This window comes from Scomber japonicus, chromosome 5, assembly GCF_027409825.1.
Source record: "Scomber japonicus isolate fScoJap1 chromosome 5, fScoJap1.pri, whole genome shotgun sequence".
Classification (NCBI taxonomy): Eukaryota; Metazoa; Chordata; class Actinopteri; order Scombriformes; family Scombridae; genus Scomber; species Scomber japonicus.
In genome coordinates, this window is record NC_070582.1 from 35,187,493 (window position 1) to 35,210,414 (window position 22,922).

Sequence of the window (22,922 nt, forward strand, 5' to 3'; positions counted from 1 at the left end):
ATAATTGGTCATTTCAATTGTCAATTCAGACATAAGTTGTACTGTTGATTTGACTTGCTGCTTCTCAGTGAACTTGTTTGTCTTGTGTTGTGCTTGAATATAAGTCAATTATTTCCATTGTATTATAATACTCTAAAATAAATTATGTTGCTGGATGAATAATTTCATATTTGAGTTGAGCACAACTACGGTTGAAAAATGACTCTGGTCAATACAATGCCACATGAAGGCCTCTTTGTTGTCTCTGCTCTGCTGCAACATCAGTGGCCATATGTGCAAACTAAACTTCCTAGACATGACCAATGATATCAGGATAATGGGTTAAATGGAAAAACACCTTTTAACATTTGGCTAATCTGTCTTAAATGTTGTAAGATACTGCATATGCTAACACAGATTTCTCCAAAGCACAGCTCACTAGCTGTGTACAGAGGTCAGATTGAAGTTCTGAATCAAATTTGAATCAAATTTTGAGAAACACTGGGAAGACAACTGAATAATCATCACTACAACGAGTTCCCTTTCAAAAGAAACCAGGGTCATGTCTGTAATCCACAGGGTTCTTTACTTTAGAGTCTGCAAACCCTGTTTCACCATGTAAGTAGAACAAACAATACATTTGCCACTTACACTTACATACGTAACTTTCTGTGTGATGTATTATGATCAGAATTTGTCAGAAGTAGCAGTAGCAGAAGAACATAAAGAGTGAATAGATGAGGAGAGTTATAAGTAATAGGAATGTATTCAAACCTTGAGAGCTTCCTGTGCAGACCGAATAAAAGAGAGAGAGGGGGGGGGGGGGGTGGTTAGTAAAAGCAACATAGATAACTTTAACCATTATAACATTCATTTCACTATCTGATTTTACTTTATTGAAGAGACATTAAAAATAGCAAAACATGAACAAAAACATCAGTCAGGAACAGGGCTTTTACCTTTCTTCAGTATCTGAAAACATGTCCTGCACCTGATTTTCTGTTTGTCTTCCTTTCAACTCTTTCAAAGTGATTTGCTGTCTTAAGAATTTCAATAAAATAAAGGTTTTTGCTGTATCCAAAATGTTTTTTGTATTTTTAGCCAGTTTCTATTTTTGTAACAATAACACCGGACTTAACAATATAATAGCTGAGAACTAGGAACAGTGACATTCTTGAGAAGTCTGAAGCAGTGGTCTATTCCAGAAAGCACATTTAACAAACTCTGAGCCTAACCCTGAACGCTGAGTTTATTTGTTAAATTCCTATTAGTTGCTACCAGTGTATCTGGGGTTCACAAGTTGATGTACCTTAAATGGGAAACTCGAGCGTTTTGGGTTCCGGAACAGCTGATCAGAGTCAATTCAGTCAAATCTCAGTACATTCTGAGTTGAGCACATGTGTGATGAGTAAAAAAATCATCATCAGTGGAGCTATATTAGTAGAGCTTCCATCTAAATCAAGAAAAGGTATAAACATTAATATATGTGTATGGTTAATCTTCAAAAAACACAGCAGTGTCAGAGCCTGAGGTAACATAGGTAAAAGAGTTGTACGAGTCAACAAAATAAACGTTCACTCAGTGTAGTCTAATAATTCATCATATCCCAGACTTGAATTTCCTTACTAGCTGATGTGGTGGAGGCTCATTATATAGTAGGGTCAAAGACGACACGTGTAAATGTAATGTCCGAAGGCCATTCATTTGAAATAAAATGATAAATATGTATAAATGTAACTTAAAAACATTCAACACTTACCATTTTTTCCCCCAGAAGTGTGTGTGTCAAAGTACTTAATTAGGGGTTTATTGAACTCTAAAGGCCCAAAATATCCTTGTGTTACTGTCCTAAGAAAAATGTCAAAAATGTTTTTAAAAATTTAAAAAAACGTTCTAAAATATGAATGAACAAAATGTATGTTCTTCAGTACAACACAGAAAACATACTTTTAATGTTATTCTTTTTTTAAAAGCAATATCAAATATGATCATTAATGATGACTATAGGTCAAAGTCATAACTTTATATAGGTTTATATTGGCCAAGGAACTGCCCGATAAATATGTTTATGTATGAGATCCATCCTTAAGCACAACAAATTCTCCAATGTCATACTCTAAAAACTGCTCCCGCTAACTGACACTCACTATAATTTAAAACTGTAAAAAGTTATTTTACACAATAGCTTATGAGCTATTTTACATTCTATTTATTTCATCATAGTTTTACTGTGTAACCGTTTCCTGTGATATGCTGGAGCAAAGAGAGTTGAAGGAGAGGTCAAATCTCTGCATAAAAATGACCGAATGGTAGTTGAGGTACAGTAGTTATATTTCTGCCAGTCCAAACATAAATATTTTACCATGTGATTATGAGAAATTGACATGAAATGTCTCTTTTTTTTAAACAAAACTTAGTGTTATACTGAATGACTGAATGGATTTTAAGATACATTCATATCAATCACACACAATAAAATTGCAATACTGGCTTTATTCTTGAGTATAACTAATATAAGGACATAGGTGACACTCCAATGAACATTAAAAGCCTTTTAGGGAACTGTATTAGCTGTTATTTTTAGTGGTACTTTGAAAACCTCAAATGACTTTGACCAATTAGGCTAACTTTAACTTTAAAATTTACATTTTAAGTTCCCTAAGTCTGCTTAAAATCTACCAAAAACCTCTTTGGTAAGAACAAGATACACAAGTCATACAAATATCCACATATTGTTATTGTATTTTGCAAGTTCTAAGCAATGAAATAAGAAAATAAAAGCAAAACAGAAATAATATTTTCAATATTGTTTAACCATTTCCCAAACAGTTTTTTATTAGATGATGTGATTTTTTCAATTTGGTTAGGAATAACTCAGCACTGAATGGGTAACATTGGTTTAACACAAGTTTAGACATGGCAGATATATCTGATTTGTTTTTGAATGCCATATATACTTTTATCAGAAATATAAATATAACAGCAGGTTTTATGATCTTATGGTACAGTGGTTATTGTCTAATGTGCTTTCTTTAATTATAACTAGTAAAGAACAAGGATAAGTTGGTAGATTTGCAAATCTACCGGTTTATATCATTATTTATCTTTCTAGGCATATTTCCATCAAACGTGATGTTCTGAATGCAGATCATACAAACACACCTGATTCCAAATCTGATTAGGGCTGAGCAATATGGCCAAAAATATAATCATGATCTATTTTTTCCCCATTAGTGATCAATATTGATATTTATCATGGTATATAATTTGATCATGCTGCCTTTTAAAAAGTATGCTGATAATGATTGAAGCTCGAAGAAACCATGGGGTTCATTAGTTAGACTATAGTTCATGAACATAAAAAATAGTCACATAATGCAACATTTAACTTTGCAAACATGCTTTACCTGCCCAACAATGAAAATTAAATTGCCTTGTAACTCAACTTAAGATAATGTAAATAAAACTAAAAGCTGTGACTACTACACAACAAATTCCTTTTTCCATCTCTCAGTTTTATAAGTAGAAATCTGAGTAAAAAGTGTCAAATTGTAAACCAGCAATTATGCTATTTATTACTAAATACATACACTACATTATTTTCAGCGCCAAGTTCACGTATCACCAGACTCTCTAGTTTTCTTTATGAAACAACGTTAGTATTTGGGTAGTCTTTTGTTGCTACTCTGCTCACCACAGTGAAAGCAGTTTAATTAAAACAATGTGTGATGACTGTTCTGCAGTCGCAGACAAAATGTCTCCATTAGGGACAAGTGTCTTTGAGTTAGACCAGCCTTTTCAGCTAGGGTTGTTTTAGACGTGAAGAGCACTCTGGCTGAAGCCCTGCTAATGTTAGCACTAGCGTAACTTCATCAGCAATAATGTTGAAGTATGTCTCTCTTCGTTAGCCTGGGTTCATTGTTTATCTGGGGGACAGACTCCAACATTGTCTAATCAGAGGGTGCTGCGGTATCATCATGCATTTGTCCCTCAGTTCTACTTCCACTCATTTTCTTCTCCCGAGGACATCCATGTTCTTAATTGGTAACTCATGCTATGCCTTGTGGTAGGCTTAAAAATTTCCTTTTTGATAAAGCTTATAGTTAGGGCTCTTAGAGCTCTTAGCTTATGCTGCTATAGGCTTAGACTGCCGGGGGACTTCCATGACGCACTGAGCTCCTCTCTCTCTCTCTATTCATCCATCTATATCCATTAACATTCATGTACTATTAATGTATTCAATAACCTACACTTCTTCCCCGGAGTTGTCTGTGCTTTCTCGTCTCACAGGTAATCTGGGCCTGGAGACGTGTGGATGACAGATTCCAGCCGTGGACCTTCTAGCTTCATTGTTGATTTTCATTGCGCTTCTCTCTTCTATCCTTCCTTTCTCTCCTCTCAACCCCAACCGGTCGAGGCAGATGGCCTCTCACTCTGAATCTGGTTCTGCCTGAGGTTTCTTCCTGTTAAAATGGAGTTTTTTTATTGCCACTGTTGCTCATGTAGGAATGTTGGGTCTCTTTAAAGTTAAAACCTGAAGACTTCGGTTTAGAACCTGCTCTATGTGTAAAGTGCCTTGAGATAACTCTGTTGTGATTTGGCGCTATACAAATAAAGATTGATTGATTGATTGATTGATGGTAAGAAATGTTCATTGAGAAGCAACCCAAAAATAGCAGACTGACTAACCTGTTGTCATGTTTATTACTGTTGTGTATAGACTGTTGTAAAAAATGTCCAAAGTTGCATCATCATTATCAACATAACTTTTATTACAATCCCATATCGAGATCATTTGATTGCCCAGCCTTGTTATGCATGAACCAGCTTTTGTTCACTTCTTCTGATTTGATCGCTACTCATGATGTTGATGTTTAAATTGTGAGTTGAATACCACACAGCGCGTAACAGGGTCGTATTCATTATTTGTACTAGTCAAATCTAAAAAAGTTCATTGTGATTTGGGCACTCACCTCCTCATCTTCAAACCCAGTCAGGTCCCATTCATAATTCAGTCTCATCTGTCTCCTCTTCCAATGCTCCATGAACATGGCAGCTTTGGATTACAGAGAATACAATTACACAAATACACAAAAGACACTGACATATCTTTCAGAGAACATGGTTCAACTATAATCTGTAGTTTAATTATTATAAGTTTCTGGGATGGAGGCACAGCTCTGCTGCTGGCACTGCTGATTATCTTCTGTTTCTTTTATTTGTCCTGATATCAATTTTGTTTTTTGTTTTATGTTGAGTAACATTTACTGGGAATGACTTTATATCACAGAATCATGGTGACCTCAGCGTGACTATGGATGATCATTTGCCCTTGCATTTCTCCTCCCTGGAACTATTGTTCAATATATCAGCGTGGCATCTTAGTTTCTAACACATTCAGTTATGTTTCAGGCCTAAGTTTACTGGTTGATTGCAATGAATAAAAACAGCCATTGAAAATCTGGAACAAGGACCAATAACCAACAAAAAGGATAGTCTCATATACTTCTTCACTTAAAGCTGCTAACATCTGGGATGTCAGCACCCACAAGTGAATGGTGAAGGTTTGAATCAAAGCACTGAATACCTCAATCAGCCACCTATCATAATCAATCAATCAATCAATCAATCAATCAATCAATCAATCAATCAATCAATCTTTATTTATACAGCTCCAAATCTCAACAAAAGTCATCTCAATGCTCTTTACACATAGTAGGTCTAGTTCTTCCTCTTTAATTTAATTTAGAATGTAGCATCACCAAGGTCAAAGTGTGTCAATTTCAGGTGTACCTAAGTAAGATTCTGGGAGTAATTAATCAAAGAATGAGGCATGTCACTTCATGTCACCATTAGGTGGCGCTATGACTGTTACTAAATATGATCCTGTACATGTCTCCAGACCGGGGCGCTTATTAAGCACATGAAATTTGGAAAAGATTAGAGCATGTGGAGTCAAGTTATACGGCTTTGACATTTCATGGCAATGCGTTGCGTCATCACGGCAACAACTTTTGACAGAGAGTCACCAATTTTATAATATACAATCTCCAAGGTTTTGAGGCTTCGCTGACTGAATTTGAGGTGGCTCTGATTAACATGCTACCCACAGGGTGCAAAAGTGTAAAACACAGACTCTTATCAAGCACAGGAAGTCTGGGCCTCATACGTTGATGTATGTATGAGTTATGACCATTTTAATTTTTATGGCGAATCATTGAAATTCAGTGCCTGGCCACTCCCCCTGGGAATGACAAAAACTCGATGTTTCAATAACTTTACATCTCCATGGTCTGTAGATGATACTGACACAATGTGAAGTCGCTGAGGTCAAATATGAAGGAGGAGTTCGTTAAAGTATGCGGGCTGGGGGACTTCCGGTTTCGCAATGTGGTGGTAAGACATGTGTTGCCCATGCGCCGTCAATTTAAGGTATTATTCTTTCACAAATACCCCTCATAACCGTCCGATGTGTATTATTGGAGTATAAAGTACAACTGTTTGACCAGTAAGATGAGCAAGCCAGGGAAAACCAACAGCAAGATGTCAACTCAAAGTCAAAATCCGAGTACCAGAGGCTGTGCTAGCATCATGGTGGATAGCCTAGCATCACCGCTAACCACCAATAGGTTAATTCCACATGCCCACTTATTGCCATCTTTGGTGTGTCTCCTGTTCAGGGAAAATTAACAAGCTACCAAGCTGATCTTATTACATTTGCCGCTCTTATAGCCAAATACCAAATATTGTTGCAATGGAAGAGCCCTAAACCACCTGGTACAAACTCTGGGTTGTAAGAGGTAATGTCACTCTTGCATCTTGAAAAAATAAAACACACTACCAGGGGAATTTCTTAAGGGATTAAGAACCACTTCTTAAGAACCATTTCTTAAGGGATTAAGAAATTCTATAAAATTTGGGACCCATGTCTTTCTTATGCACAACATCTATTGTCATCCAATACCCCAGTCTGTATTTATATGTGTATATATATTGTATTTTTATTTATTTTATGTATTTATTTGTATTTTTCTCTTCTTCTTTTACCCTTATCAATTTGTGTTGGTTGTAATTAATAGGACACACTGGGGCCAGGGGTAGGGGGAGGGCATGGGAGGGGTGGAGGGGTGTAGGGGTTCAGTGGTTATGTTCTGTGTTTGTGTGCATTGTTTAACATAAGGAAAACTGTCAAACCTGCTTCCTGTGAACATCCGTACTAATTGTACAATTCTCTGTGGTTTGATCAATAAACACACTTGAGGGGAAAAATGTATGCGGGCTGGAAACGCCCAAAACAGTGTTTTTTTTACCAATTTGACCCAAAATGGCCAACTTCCTGTTGGATTTGGAGTATGGCCTCAAGAGGCTTTTTTGCAAGTCTTGGCATGATACATGTGCCTACCAAATTTCGTTCATCTATGTCAAAGTGAAAGGAGGGGTGTTTGGCTTTGAAAACTGTTAGGGGGCGCTATAGAGCCATTTTGCCACGCCCATGCCCAAGACCTGTATCAGATCGCAATTTTTGCCAGACTTGACGTCTGCGCAAAAGTTTTCATCCGTTTTCGCGCATGGTAAAGACCTCATAAACACGTCCGATCCTTAAAAATAATAATTGAAGCTGCAAGGAGCATTGATCGGGCCCAAGCCCCCCATGCATGTCAGGTTGTGGGACAGTCGGAGGGTGCACATGTAGATGTCTACATGCACAGGCCTTTATTTGACATTGCACACTGAAAAAAAGGAACTATTGGGTCTTTGAATTCACAAAAATGAAGTTAATAAATGCAACACAATTGATTTATTTTGCTTGTGAACATGATTTAGTCAAAAAGACTTGCTTTCATGTAACGATTTCATGTTACTCAATATAATTGAGTTTAGTCTCAACCAGAAATGGAATACACTCAAATGTCACCAGGAAGTGTCGTTAACCATTCCGGAGCAGAAGGTGGTGCTAATGTGCGGACAAGTTGGATGCCAAATAGAAGAAGGAGAACATTGTGGGAAAGTCTCCATTTTCTACACACAACACTAACATTATATAACAATTACAACAGCCTGTTAAACTTTTTATTGTGTGTATATATATATATATATATATATATATATATATATTAGTGGTGGGCCGTTAACGGCATTAACGTGCTGCGTTAACGTGAGACTCTTATCGGGCGATAAAAAAAATATCGCTGTTAATCTATTCTCAAAATTGGGTTGGGACCTGGGTCTATACTAGGCAAGCTATGATGACTTTCACCTTGATATTTTAGCGCGGATGTGAAATGTAAACAAGCTGGTCTGCCTGGGTGACTGGTGGAAGAAGGAGAAATAGAGCTTGGACTGATTGACACAAAGTTACGTACTTTATTATTTTTTAGTTATTATAGTATTATATATATTACTATAACACATATTTCAAATACTACTCATGTTATTATGTTATTTAAAAATAAAGTTAGGCTATTTAAAAAAGGAAGAAAAAAAAAGGAAACGGATACCGCTGGTAGTGTTGCTACCCCACTCCGCAGTCTGTTAAAGCCTGTTATATTTTTCCTAGACATGAAATATAACGATTATAAATTATTTAAGATAGGCGTAGCACTTTGCTTCATGTTTGATACACGTTATGGTCCGACTCGTTCATAGGAGAGAATGGGAGAGTTCGCTCAGTAGGTACATTTTAATTAAAAGTTTTCCAAGACAAGATGTACAATGACAGGTGCGAACGAGGTAGATTACTCCAGTAAAAGTAAGACTTAGTTTAATGACTTAAAAGTCACTGAATGACTTACTTTAACAAATTTCGTTAGTTTATATAATGCAGATTTGTAAAATATTACTTTTATGAGGGTCACAGTCACAGACTGTATAAACTTAGCATTTCATAATTGTGGTAGCAGCGGTGCAGCAGATGTAATGAAGTCCACGCAGCACGCTGGATGCAAACTAATATTAAGCCTATAGTCTATTCATTATAATGTGGATGGACATACATTTCTTTTGACTTAATAATGATAAAATAATACACAAAAAAATGGTCTGATTGGGAACAGATATATGCATAATGTCTCCTCGTTGCATTTAGTGTTACTTGAAATGACCAGGGCTCAGCTAGTGTTTTTTTTTAAAAATCGTCGATTTCCCGGGACCCCCGGGGGGCGGGAAGGGGTTGTATGCAATCGCTGATGGACACCCCATCAGTGATGGCTGTCAGGCAACCCTATTGGGTAACACACATTCTGAATGTCTTCGGCAGAATTCAAATGAGCCATTTTAATCTAGATTAATCTAGATTAATTCCAAGATTACAGTGAGATTAATCTAGATAGTTAGCAAACATTAACTAACACCGGCAGGTTAATTTACAGTTAACAGTTAACGTCAATAATCGTGTTGCTCTGCTGAGCCCCTGGCTCCTGGTCCCGCTGCTGAGCACGGTGCTTCATTGAAGTCACAGCCAGTGGATAGCAGCCATTAGCTGGCTATGTGAGTTGATTAGCCCCTGTGCTCCAGACAGTGATTATGGCAGGTAGGAGGAGATGGGGAAATAAGAACTTGTATAAAGAAATTTCATGTTTGTGTGTGTATATGTCCAATAAATGCTGGTGTCGGTAAAATGCGGGCTCATGTCAATGTTAAACTTCATAGGGTAAAATTAAACTGTGCCTCCCACCACAATGTCATACATTAAAATTGAGCTCAAATTGGTTTTAAAATTATTTTTCAGCTTTCTGTTTCCAGAAAGTCTTATCAAAGTTAAAGGTTGAATATGTAGAATATTTATTAAAAGCTATATATTTTTTTTAAATAATACAGCCACGGGGTGTTTTGAGGGGTACAGAATGAAAGTATTGCTTTTCCATAAAAAAAAAATTTAGTCTGAATTAATATTTTTAAAATTTTTTGACGGGTTCGACAATGACGTTCTGACACGTTCTGTGTACATTGTACCAGCCATTTAGCGGCTGGAATTGCGGGTTGCCAGGGTTGTCTGTTGTTCCGGTGCAGCTACTGTAGGCTGGCACTGGGTGAAATGGAGTTGTAAACAAGCAGAGCCGTGTTGGACTTACTAAAACCAGCGTTGTTTGCTCTCAAGTACAACTTTTCATCACAAAACTTCAAAGGTAAGACAGAATATCTGTTAGTCGCTGTAAATAAGTGGTTGTTTACCTTTGTATTCTTTGGCTGCTGGTTCACTGAGTTTTTAGCTCAATAATAGTGGTACTGTTGAACGAGCTAGGGTTTTAGCTTTCATATGAGATGCTATTTGTTTGTGTACCATGAAGTATCAAAACGGTAGCAATGGAAATGTGGAGAGTGGGTTGACTTTCTGACGCTATTCGGATTTTGATATTTGATCATAAATATGCTTAGTGTTTGAGTTGTGTTTGGTGTGTGTAAAAATGACGTGCCTGAAGCGGAGTTTCTCCGGAGCGGAGTTTCTCCTATTTAATTTGATGTGCAGTATGACTGTATTGCCACATAATTAGGGGATCATCCCTATGTTCCCCGGGTCCTATGTTCCCCGCTTTGTATGTGACTGGGGAACATAGGGATGATCCCGTCTACAGTTAACCAGTTAGCTGAATTAGCAGCCGAGTTAGCTGCCGAGCTAGCAACGGAGTTAGCCGCGATCGGGTAACATAGGACCCGGGGAACATAGGTACGCTCCCCAGGTTTAACTGCTACTCCCACTGGCGTTACAATATAATGTACAGCGAGGGTATGTTCGCTTCCTGTTTTCAAAATAAAAGCACCAACTCTACCGTTATGGTTTTCTTAATAATAAAAGGCAACGGGTGTTTTATTTTGTGAAAATGACCGGAAGTGCGTTACTCGCTACGGCTAACTTGAGTGGCTCCGAATTCACAGGAACAAAACTTTAAGCAGATGTTATTTGGACAAATTAGCATCACATTGTGGATCTCGCCTAAAAAGGTTAGACATGAGGATAAAGTGGTATATTTACAGAGTTAGAGCTAAAATAAAATCCGGCACCGGACCTGGCAACCCGACTGCTGGAATTACTTTTTGGTTGTTGCGACTACGATCTCGAGACATTAGATGGCGTTGTTCTGCTCATTCTACATATTCTACCTTTAATGTCTGCATCTAGCATATTTGCTTTGTGATTTTGTTTTGTTTGTAGTTCTTTTAATTTTTTATTGAGACCTCACTGATACTATAAATTGTCTTTCACAGGTCCACCGTCCTCTTTGCACATCATAGATATTTTTCAAAGGCTTTATATTGGTAAGTGATTGCATATTTCTTTAAAGCCCTAAATGTGCATCTTCACTTACCTTGAGATGCATTTTTAAAAGAATTGGGGTTATAGATAGACAATTATAATTCTATTTTTTCACATTTGATTATAATTGAAAAATATAGACATGCTTTATTCTGACAAAATATTGCTAATCTAATCAAGATAGTGTTTAAAGACCTTGTATTATGTATATATGTATAAAACCTATAAATCTATTGGGACACAATAGCAGGTTTCCATTTTGTTTTGAATTTTGCTACTGCAGTGAGCCTTTTTGTTTCAATCTGAATTGCATTTTGGGGATGAATTATATGACTGATGATGATCTTGATGTATGTTACAGAATTAGGTGCAGGAAATGTGAGTTGTAAGGGGTGCACAGAGGCGAAATGGCCTGCTCTGTGTGAAGTCAGTAAGGTAAGGCTTATCTGATGCTGGGTTTTTTCATCTTGAATTTTCTGTAGATAAAAAGAAAGTCTTGCGTGCACTGGCAAATTGTTAATATGCCTGATAGTACATAATTTGGCTGTGCTTCAGCCCCTCCTTGACTGTCCTGGTCTGCTTTATGTGTGATGGTGACCTTTTCCCTGAATCCTCTGTGCTTGCTTGTTTTTCAGATCAACACTGAATTCAAGAGAATCACCACTGTTCCACTTCAGTCCAAGTTCTTATCTCAGCTGGACCGCCACTCTGACAACCTGACAAGGCTGTTCGGAAGAAGAGGAGGACAGCTAGGGGGAAGGCTCAAAACAATCACTGCACAAATGGCTAATTAAGTAATGCAGGGGTCCTTCAGTCCTAGAAATATTAAAATATTTACTGTCACAGCTTATTAGGGACCGAGCCGAAAGGCAAGTACCCTATTGTTATTGTATCGTTTTTCTTTTTTTTTCTTCTACCACCTCTTTGAGACTCAATTTGACCCCCTAAACATGCTCAAAAACTCACCAAATTTTGCAGGCACATCAGGTCTGGTGAAAAAATGAAAAAAACAAACAACGTCAAACTCTCTAGCGCCAACTAGAAACAGTAAAACAGCTACTGCACCTGATAGGAAACCAAACCAAAACTCAATTGTTTGTCTTATCAAGACCTACAAATCACGCACTGACACCCCTGACCTAAGTCTAACAGGAAGTGCACAATTTGCCCTTAAATGTGTGATTTTCTGGGATTTTTCAGGCTTTTGAATATATACATTATTCCTGCATACATTCAGTTACAGACTCCATTCAAACGTCAAAATGTAGCCACAAGTCTCATCTATAGATGTGTGTAATTTGGTCTGGCTATGTTTTGTACTTTTTGATCTGCGTGCACCCTATTCCTCTCCCATTCAATCCTCATTCACCCTGCTCTGTTGTCATGCTCTCCAGTCATTAACTACCATGGCAACGACTGTGTACAGTATGTGCAGCTGGCTCAAGTTGAAGCACTGAATTCCATAAATCTGGCTATGTTCATTTGTGCTCTGTAGTCATCCATATTAATTTGTGGTCTAAGTGTGCCACCTAGTGGAGAAAACTTGTTATGATTCATGATACCTGATGAGGAAAAGGTTCCTCAGTTTTCTGTGTCTAGTTCTAGTTTATTGACTGTATTATTATGTTTTAGATATCTGTTCAGTCTGTCAACTACTTCACTGACAATGCTGTCAAAGTCTAGATCAAACACTAATTACAAGAGCATGACCTACAAACATATCTACAGGTTTCACTGGAAATAAGTTCCTCTCCTGTTTGACTCAAAGTGTTGGCAGTTCATTTCAGTTACTCAGTCTAAATGTCTACACAAACAGACAGAGGGATAGAGCGAGAGAGAGTCTGTGTGTGTGTGTGTATATATGTGTGTAATCTATATCTACTTATTGCAGTGTCCAATAAAAGCCTGGATCTGAAGGCATCTAAATGCCCCTGACAGAAACTATTCCGCTTCACCACAGCCCGATGTGCACAAGGGTGCGAGGTCCTGCCCAACGCTTTAATTTTGCATTTACTTTCCATCTTTGTCCTTCCACTATTATTGAATTTTTTTTGAATACTTTTTGTATCAATTTTAACTGTTCCTCTATTCTGTTATTTATCTTCTTTGGAGTACATGGCAAGGCCTGCACAATTAGGAAACCTGAATAAATAAATGTGCACCCATATGACAGTTTATACCAGTAGATGTCATTAAATTAAGGCACATGGGTTGAATTGAGATGCTAATCTAGAAAATGTCCTTTCAGTGTGATGCTATAGATGCTGGACAAGAATGCATTATTAAGGGAGTCGTTGTCTACATGGGTGTAGATCCAGATAACCTCCAACAGGAATATGTGGTATGTATATGAATTGGTGCTTACGCTTATCTTCCGCTCTTCTCTTGTTCTCATTGTTAATCACTTGTGCTGAAATTATTCATCGATTAAAATGCATGTATAGATGATATGTATTATCTATTTATTGCTGTTTCATAACATAACATCAATACAGTGTTTCTGGTTACTGGTTAAATTAACTTAAAGGTAGAATAAATGGTTCTCAAGAACAATTGTGCAATACACTTTTTGTCAAATTCAGTAAATATCTCCTCATAGTCCACCAGCTGTCTGATCTGTGTGTGTTCTGAAAAAGAATCCAGTTCAAAGTATTTTTGTCATGGAATAATGCTCCCATTTTATTAAATGTTTATATAATGTTCTGCTGTAGTTACTTGTTCTTGTCTCTAAATGTACCTTCATTCTAACTTTCACCTTACCTAGATCTATATCCTTTTCTTGATAGGGGTTGGTGAATAGGTTTGATTGACCTAAATTTGGTTACTTACCTTTTATCTGTTTTGTACAGAACATGGATCAAAACACCATCAACAAGGCCATTGAAGACACCACTGTTGGGATCTATGTTCTTAAGGAACATGCTTCAAGTGATGAAGCAGAGGACATTGGCATTGTTTTTTGTTTTTTTTTAAAGATTTTGTTGGCATAGACGCCTTTATTAATCAGTAGATTGACAGGAAACATGGGAGAGAGAGGGGGGGTGACATGCAGCAAAGGACCTCCGATCGGGATTCGAACCGGGGTCGGATGCGTATATGGCATGCGCTCTAACCACTCGACCACCTGCGCGCCAGGACATTGGCATTGTTCATGAAGGCATCAAGTTGCTTAAAGATCTTGATAATGTAGCCTTAGCTGTTGCTATGCTGTTTAGACTGATGCATGCACTGAGCCTCAACTACCCTGCTGACCTCCGCTACACTTTTGAGGTAATGCAAAAGATTTGGATGGAACTGGATGGAAGCACTTGTTTTGAAAAGTCTGATCAGACTGATTTCTGTTGTGTATTCCCCTTGGTTTAAAAAAAAAAAGTGTGTTCATTTGTCAGGACTGAGTTAATGCAGGGTTAATTAATTTTGTTTGTAATCCACTTTGATTGTCAAAGTTGTAAGTTATGTAAAATGGTGTTCACAGGGTTAACCCTCATGGTAATGTTTTTTATGAAGCACTAGGTCTTATTTGCCTTGGCATGTTTGGTTTACTTCAGTAAAATATTGTTACTGTTATATTGTATTCTCTCTTGTGGTTGTGCTGTACTAACAGTTATTTTTTACAATATTTTTTGAATGTACTGTGATAAGTTTATCCATGCATATGTAGCAGACACAGCATCAGTACGGCTCAGAACATCATCTGGTCAGAGTCACCTTTGACCCTCAGATGAGTAAATTGGACCAGGTTTAATATAGAGACTGACAGGGTCTCTCTCTTGGACAAACAAAGATCCATTAACATTCCATGGAGCAACCAAGAGTGACAAGAACTACATAAAAGTAACGAAAGACAGATTTTGGTGTCTCCTTCAGACGTCATAACTTCATCAGACTGACCGTCATAAATTCAAAGACACGTTCCTGACTGTCTCCTGAAACCACACAGAGCATGAAAGTGAGAAAATTAGTGTTAAAAACTTAAACAAGAACATCTTAGTAAAAAAGTATGGTTTAACAATACCAATTACTTATATCATTATCAATTACCTAAAGAAACCTCCACTGTAACAGCTATTACAGCGATCATAGATAAATGTGTATTTGAAGAACTGTCATTATAATTTCTCCTTTCATCAACACAAATTTTGGTATGAAAATGTTTATTTAATGTGAGAAAGTGTTACACTGATGTTATGCTTACATTTTGGTGATAATCAATTATCATCATGGAATAAGTAGAATAACAATGTGTTATGCTTGATCATATTAATCCTCTTCAGGTTTTAATGAATGGCAGCTTGATGAATCAAGCTGATGTCATATCAATGCCAGAATAATACATCCTGTGTTCTGTGTCAATAGATTATAGTATGCATTTTATAATCAGGATTAAATACTGAATGAATGATGATGATGAAAAGTTTCATGATAAAAAGCTGGAAAATAGATCCTCAGAGTAGCTGTGATGAATCTGATTGGCTGACACACAGGAAGCCCTCCCCAGGGACAAAAACCAGCTGCACCCATCTGAAACCAGCTTTGCTGACCTGGATGGGCTTTGCGTTGTTTCAGGTTTTGCTTTCTCCATATTTTCTTTTCTTCACCTCACACATTCTTAACTTAGTCACCTTATCTTATTCTTTATCTAAGTTTTCTTAAGTTTTGTAATCTTGTAACTTTCGCCAGCAACGTCCAGAGAAAAGGCTCTTTAAGTAAACACGTCATTAAGTTTTGCATTCAGCCTGTTTTTGACATTTTTGATGATTTTGACGTGTGGCCAACTCTGAGATCTCTCCAGAAAGTTATTAAACAGTGTACTAGTTAAATTGGACTTTTCCTCCATCTTTCATCAACCTGAGAGAACTTTTGGGCAGAAAAACGTCTGTCAACCCTACGACTCATCATAACTGAGAGGAACAAAGTCTGCCAGCTGACAACTACCGGAGCCAGGCAGTCTGAGGAAAGGCCAGCCGACCCGGACCATCCTCACCCCGCCTGAACCTGCGACGCTCTCTGAGATCTTCCACTTGGTGTGCGTACGCGTGGTTCTGAAGGACAGACAGCTGAGACCCTCCATGGATGAAAGTAGGATCCAAATATTGCATTAATCAAGGGTTGATGTCAGAATCGAGTAATTCAAATTTTCTTCAAAGTAAAACTCAGTAAAACTTACAAGTTTTCTTAGTTTCCACATAATTACATATCTTTCATTTAAATTCATCATTCACCATCATCTTTCATTCATGTCGCTATATCGAGTAATAATCGGTTGAATTCATATTGTATTGTATCATTACATTTCTTTATATATCATTTATTAGTAGTGTGTAGTTAATAAATTGGAGAGGATAGAGGATAGTAGTTTGACTGAAAGTGAAGTTAAACGTTAAATGTTCTTGAATATCTGAGTATTATATTTCTGTAATGAACGTTTTTCACTGCATATTTGAAAAGCACTATTCCAGATGTGTACTACATGTACAGAAGTATTGGGACACCTGCACAATCTAATGCAATATTTATTTCCAGTACAACAGCTCTGCCAGCTTCTACTTTTGTTAAGCTTCTACATGCTCAGTTTTTATTTACATTGTCAGTAAGGTGATCATTCCACTTTATGTTTATTACTGAAGTTGTGGTGGATGATGCTGCTCTACCATTATAGTGCATTAAAGACAGTGTTCCTAATATTTTGCCCCAGTAGTGTATATTGGATGTGTATACTGTGTAATACTGTCTGTTTGTTCTTTTTATGTCAGTCATGCCAATGTTACATTTAAAAGATTGGGCAATTCAATCCACAATAGTAGTGGATTTACTTTGACTGTTCTTGTTTGTTAAACTGTTTAAAATGAAAAATAAACAGTTTAATTGCATTGTAATATAGTTGTGTGATATGTGATAAATATATATTAAATGCATTAGAGTATTGGTTACATTTATCTGGTAACATTTATCAAAAGAAAGCTGGCAATGATTACCTCATTTTAGTGAGTAATGTAACGTAATGTAACCAATTAAATTAAAATGTCAAGCACAAGAAAATCATTCAAATCTACTAAATGACTTCATAACAGCAAATACTAAAGGTATATAACATGTACTTAAAATTTAGAGTAAAATGATGTTGAAAAACAAGTAGACTACTTAATTTGTTTAAATAAATATAACTTCAAACTTGGATGTAATTAAGTAAATGTTACTTAATATCTTCACAACTGTTAAGTTTTATGGTAAGTAAAATTTACTTGATACTGGCAAGTGAGTGTTACTTGATATTGCAGCATTAAATTTTACTTAAATCATTTGCGTGCAAATACTTACGATATATTTTTTAAGTAAATCTTATGAGTTGTTTTTTTCAGTGTAGTTACTGTATGGCAACTGCCATTCTGTTCAGGTAAAGTATGTGTGATCTGCAAAGTTTTAAGGATCAATACAGTCAAAGTTTAATACAAAACTCTGAATCTTTGTTTTTTGTCAATGCAATCCGTTTTTTTAATGTTTGATTTTTGTATTTGCACACACTTAAATACAAAACTGATGTCTACAATGCATTTGGCTGGATTTAACAAATCAGGTTAAATTTAGAGACCTAACTTGGGTTGTAAGGACATAATAAAATCGCTTTTAAGTTACATAATACCTGTAAATAATATTAGCATTAACAAATAAAGTTAGAGTTACATTTGAAAATCAGGTATCCTGAACATGATGAAATAACTTTAACATTACTCAATTATTTGATATTGCAGTACATTTAAAAATATGTTGAATCAACTTGATTCTTTTAAATACTCTAACATGATTTAAATATTTTAGCTAAACAAGTAATAATCAATTGAGAGAATGAAGAAAATTATATCACACATCTGAATTCTGATCAAATTCCTCACATCGCCACAAAGCAACTGAACCAGTAATCAAACACATTTTGATAACTTTTCATCTCCAATGTCTCAAGATGTTTCTGAGTTAATTTGAAGTCAGTCAGATTACATTTCTAGGAGGAGTTCGATCAAATAGGATGCGTGGAAAACGCCAAAATCGCAATATGATTCAAAATGGCCGACTTCAGTTTCAATAGGACATTTGCACTGGTCAGTGCTCGGGCCCTAATAAAATCTACAGTTTCAATAGGGCCTTTGCACTGAAGTGATCGGGCCTTAATAATGCTAGCAATAACAATAGGGTCCTCGCACTGATCAGTGTGAAGGCCCTAATAATAACAATCTTGGCCATTTCAATAGGGTCCTCGCACTGGTCCTTTGCACTGCGAAGTGCCATAATAATCCTAGCAAAAACAATAGGGCCTTCACATTACTCAGTGCTCAGGCCCTAATAATAATTCACTCAGGAACATTTGAGCACACTTCCATCTGGAGTTGATGTGCGCTCTCTCAGGTCAGTAGCTCCCGGTGCTGTTGGAAAGCCTGGCACGGAGCAAAAGCCTCCATCCTCCATAGGTCCCATGTATAATAACATAACGCCTCTGCGTCGTGCCAAATGAAAAAAAGAAAAAAAAAAAACTTCACTGGGTCTACGTTGCACATGTCATGAACCAAACTAACCGAACAATACACACCTGCCCCAAACCGTGACAAGTGTACCGAATTGGACAGATTTTTTTTAATCAACTGTTCCACCCCTAATAGTGCAGAATGCATAAGTTACTATCTTCTCTTTCTCCATCATTCAAAGTATCTATTCAGGTATAACCAATTACTTGGGAAAGACAGTACTCCAATCCTTGTGAAATGAATTGATATGCATAACAACAAAAGTATTTTAGTGCAACGTAAGAATTATCCATCATAAATTCCCATATCACAATCTCCATTTTAAATAAACAAATGAAATGATCTCTTTTAAGCACTATTTATCTCTTTAAACAGTTTCTCAAATCACTATTTATTAGGGGTGTAACAAATAACCGATTTGATCAGAAAATCGGTTTTGATTTAAACGATGGAAGTGCATCGCTACACGCAGTGGCGGTTTTTGCTATGGGCAATGTGGGCAACTGCCCAGGGCGCAATCTACTTGGGGGCGCACGAGCGCTCTCAAAAAAAAAAAAAAAAGGAAAAAAAAGTCCGTCCGACTCCTCAAAAAAAGAAAAGCGCGTCCTCAAAAAGAAAAATCGCCAGTTTTCTAGACTAATAGACTAATACCGCTTATTTCCACATCAAGTTGGTGCAGTGGGCGATGAGGCGCCCCTACTATCACGTCAACTTGCTGCTGACAGTCATGTTTACAGGTTGTGTGTGTCAGAAGAAAAGGCAAAGGGGAGGGAGGGGGATCAACTTGCGACTACAGAGGCTGTGAGCAGGTTGTGAGTGAGTCTCAGGGGCCATCCACACGGACACGCTTTTTGGTTTAAACGCAGGTGTTTTGCATCGTTTTGGCCGATCGTCCAAATGAATACTGTAAACGCATTGCCTGTAAACGAAGCTTTCTGAAACCTGGTCCCAGGGTAAAAAAATCGCAAACGCAGCCCTTGAGTGTTCGTGTGGATGGTGAAGACGCATACCTGTGTTTCGATCATGTCATCGCCACACCCCTCGAGCTTAGCCTTCCACTGTGATAACATACAGTCAACAGATACAGTCTCAGCCATGGATGTACATCCAAGGCTTTAACTTATCTTAACTTCTCTTATACAGTCTATGGGCTTTAATAGGCTACCCTCATTCTCAGAGGAAAAGCAAGGGGAGGAGAGGGGCGGGGGATAGACTGACCTGTGATGATTATGATCCCAGGCCACACAACACAAACTGCTGCTTCCAAATAAATAATAATACATTTATAAAATTAATACAGACCCGTTATAGCTACATGTGTGTTATTGGGTTATGTGAAAATGCAATAAATGAATAAATAACTTTACACCTGCACTTTCATGTGGTCAAGAACTCCCTGATAGCAATCTAATCACCCACAAAACATTTTAATGCCAGTTGTAAAAAGGGTGAAAGTCTGTCAGATTACGTTAATTATTAGTATTTTTCATTTATTTATTTTATTTTATTCATTTGTATGATGACGGATGTGTGTAATTTACTTTGGTGTTTACATACTATATTTCATTTATTTATCTTATTTTTTGTGTGATGAAGGATTTGTGGGGAGGGGCGCCAATAGTCGGTCCGCCCAGGGCGCAAGACTAGCCAGGACCGCCTCTGGCTACACGGACCCCTGAATCAGTCTAAACGTAGAACGAACCTGATTACAATGTTATCGGTTTGTTGCTGATGTGCTGCTGAAAGCTCCGTTTGCTCCCTGTCTCTTTCTCCCATAAAAGTCTTGCGATACTGGTCACAGGCATATCAGATAGAGCTGTAATTGCGAGGGAAAGATAAAAATGTCCGACACCGAAACTATTCACAATGTACCATCATGCTTAAAGTATATACATGTATATGCAAAGAGTGTAAAATCACACTAAATACACCAGTAGTACAACAAATCTCAACACCCGCTAGCATTAAGACAGACATACAAGACTTCTTCCAGCCAAAACTCAGCCACAACTGGGCTAGAAGGACAATGAACCGGGCTTCAATAGCCCGGTTCATTGTTAAAGACTTAAGACCATACTGTGTCGTGGAGAATGAGGGCTTTCGGGATTTGTGCCAATAGTGAACTCTAATATTGTTTGTTTTTCATTGTCATAGAGGCTATGTAGAGTTCATACAGTGCAATATGTTACACTAATAAACATGACATGTTTCTGAATTTGCATGTCAAAAGTAACAAATATACTTGTTCTCTAGTCTTTCATAAATCTATTTGAAGGCAAGCAATGCACATTTACAGTATAGTATTAACTTCAGTGGCGAACTATGGACCTGGTCCCGAGGCCTTCAATAGGACCACATGTAACAATAAAAAATTAAACATAGCAATACAAATAATAGCCAGAGCTCTGTCACGTGGATGTTCAGCATATTGAAGGTTTCTTTGTCCTAACTGGCTTCACTACACACTAAGGTGATTCTGGAAAAACAGTTATTCAAAGCTGGCTATCATGATATCACTTATTTAAAAAACCCTAAATGAAACAAGCAAATCACACACTCACTTACATCATAAATATGTAAACTAATTTTTTCTTTGGCCTTTACTGAATACCTTGAAGGCCCAGAGGGTTCCCCTCTGATTAACTTATGTTGATTCATGATGTAAAATGATTGTCTACTTTAAACAAGAAACTATCAGATTGTATTATACCCCATCAATCTGATCCGGACTGTATCGAATCGTATCAAAATCCTACTGAATCGAATTGAACTGAATCGTTCCATTTTAAAATGTATCGTTCTGTATCGTATCGTACCCATAGACTGTATAAAAGAAATGGACGTAACATCCGTCATTGGTTTGTGGACTGCAGCTCGGAAGCCAATAGTTTTGAATCTGGGCAGCGCCATCTTGAAAATTTCAGGTGCATGCTGGGAAAAATAAAAACACAGATTCTACTTATATGGGCATGAGGCGGGGCAATGGGTGGAGCTGGGAGTTTGCTATGGTTGCTAGGGCTGGATCTCGAGGACAGTGTGCAATCAACCTGTCAATCATGATGTAGCCCCGCCCTAATGCATACCCTGCTTTATCATCACATATAAAATCAGGGAGGACAAAATTTCACAATTGAACATCATACTGCATTGAAGAAGGCTTTAAACTAGCGATTGAGACCATAAACACATTTTGAAAACGTTTACTGAGGTTAGAAATCAAGTGAGAAGTTGGTGAATTCTCCATTGACTTGTATAGAGACAGAAGTCCTATTGACACCAAAACAGTCGCCCCTGGTGGCCTTTTGCTAGAATGAAGTTCTAGGTTACTTCCACGTTGACCTCATTTCAGAGGACCGGAACTCCCCGCCTGATCGTACCCCATGTATCGAGATTCATATTGAATCATCATATATTGGAGAGATGCACACCCCTACTATTTATATTTTAAACAGCTTTTAAATGTAACACATTCTCCTTTAAATGTACTTCTTTTCATTTTTGAGTGAGCTGATGTGTGTTCACTCACCCCACAGAGCCATGAAAATAGAAAAGAACACAGTGGCGGGATTGTCGAACAGGTGACTAGCCCTGGCAGTTCCACAGGCAGTACTAAGCTTCCAGTAGCTGCACACTCTGTCACACAGAGGACACATGGTGATGTTGTTCTTTGGGTGGCAGATCTCCATACTGAAAAACAAAGGAACACACAAGTATACACATACACACAATGAGCTAGTGAGACTAATGAATGTTTTGCTTGCAATGCAAAAAATAGTTTTTGCTTTTATTGTTTTTCAGTTATTTGTGTGTTGTGATGTATGTCTATGCTAAACATGAGGTGAATATATCATGAAATGCTCACTGCAGGTCAAAAGCTAGACATTATTATTTAAAAATAATCATTCTTTAATGCCACTTACAGGTGAAATTGTATCAAATGCTGGCATCCCTAACTTTGGGGAATTTAGCTACCATGGAATATCACATCTAAACGATATGGCAGTTAGCCACAAGTTGGGGCAATTTGTGCCAAGGTTAGGGATAGGCATTAGAAAGCATGGCATGCACCAAGTTTTATTTTATTAAAGAAAATAGAATTGTAGAAATAACATCTTTTAATTTTACAGTAGTGTGGATAAAATTGTAACAAATGTTACTTATGGTGCTTTTCCACTATA

General features: G+C 37.3%; 1 protein-coding gene across 1 annotated transcript in view; it reads right to left on the reverse strand.

The window, feature by feature from the left end:
- Positions 1 to 22,922, reverse strand: part of LOC128359522 (anoctamin-1-like) — a 151,741-nt gene that overhangs the window by 64,170 nt on the left and 64,649 nt on the right. Inside the window, exons 12-14 of the mRNA XM_053320014.1 lie at positions 22,271 to 22,431; positions 4,953 to 5,035; positions 754 to 765 (exon numbers count right to left, since the gene is read on the reverse strand). Of these exons, the coding sequence (XP_053175989.1) occupies positions 754 to 765; positions 4,953 to 5,035; positions 22,271 to 22,431 (256 nt within the window). The remainder of the gene's footprint in view (positions 1 to 753; positions 766 to 4,952; positions 5,036 to 22,270; positions 22,432 to 22,922) is intronic.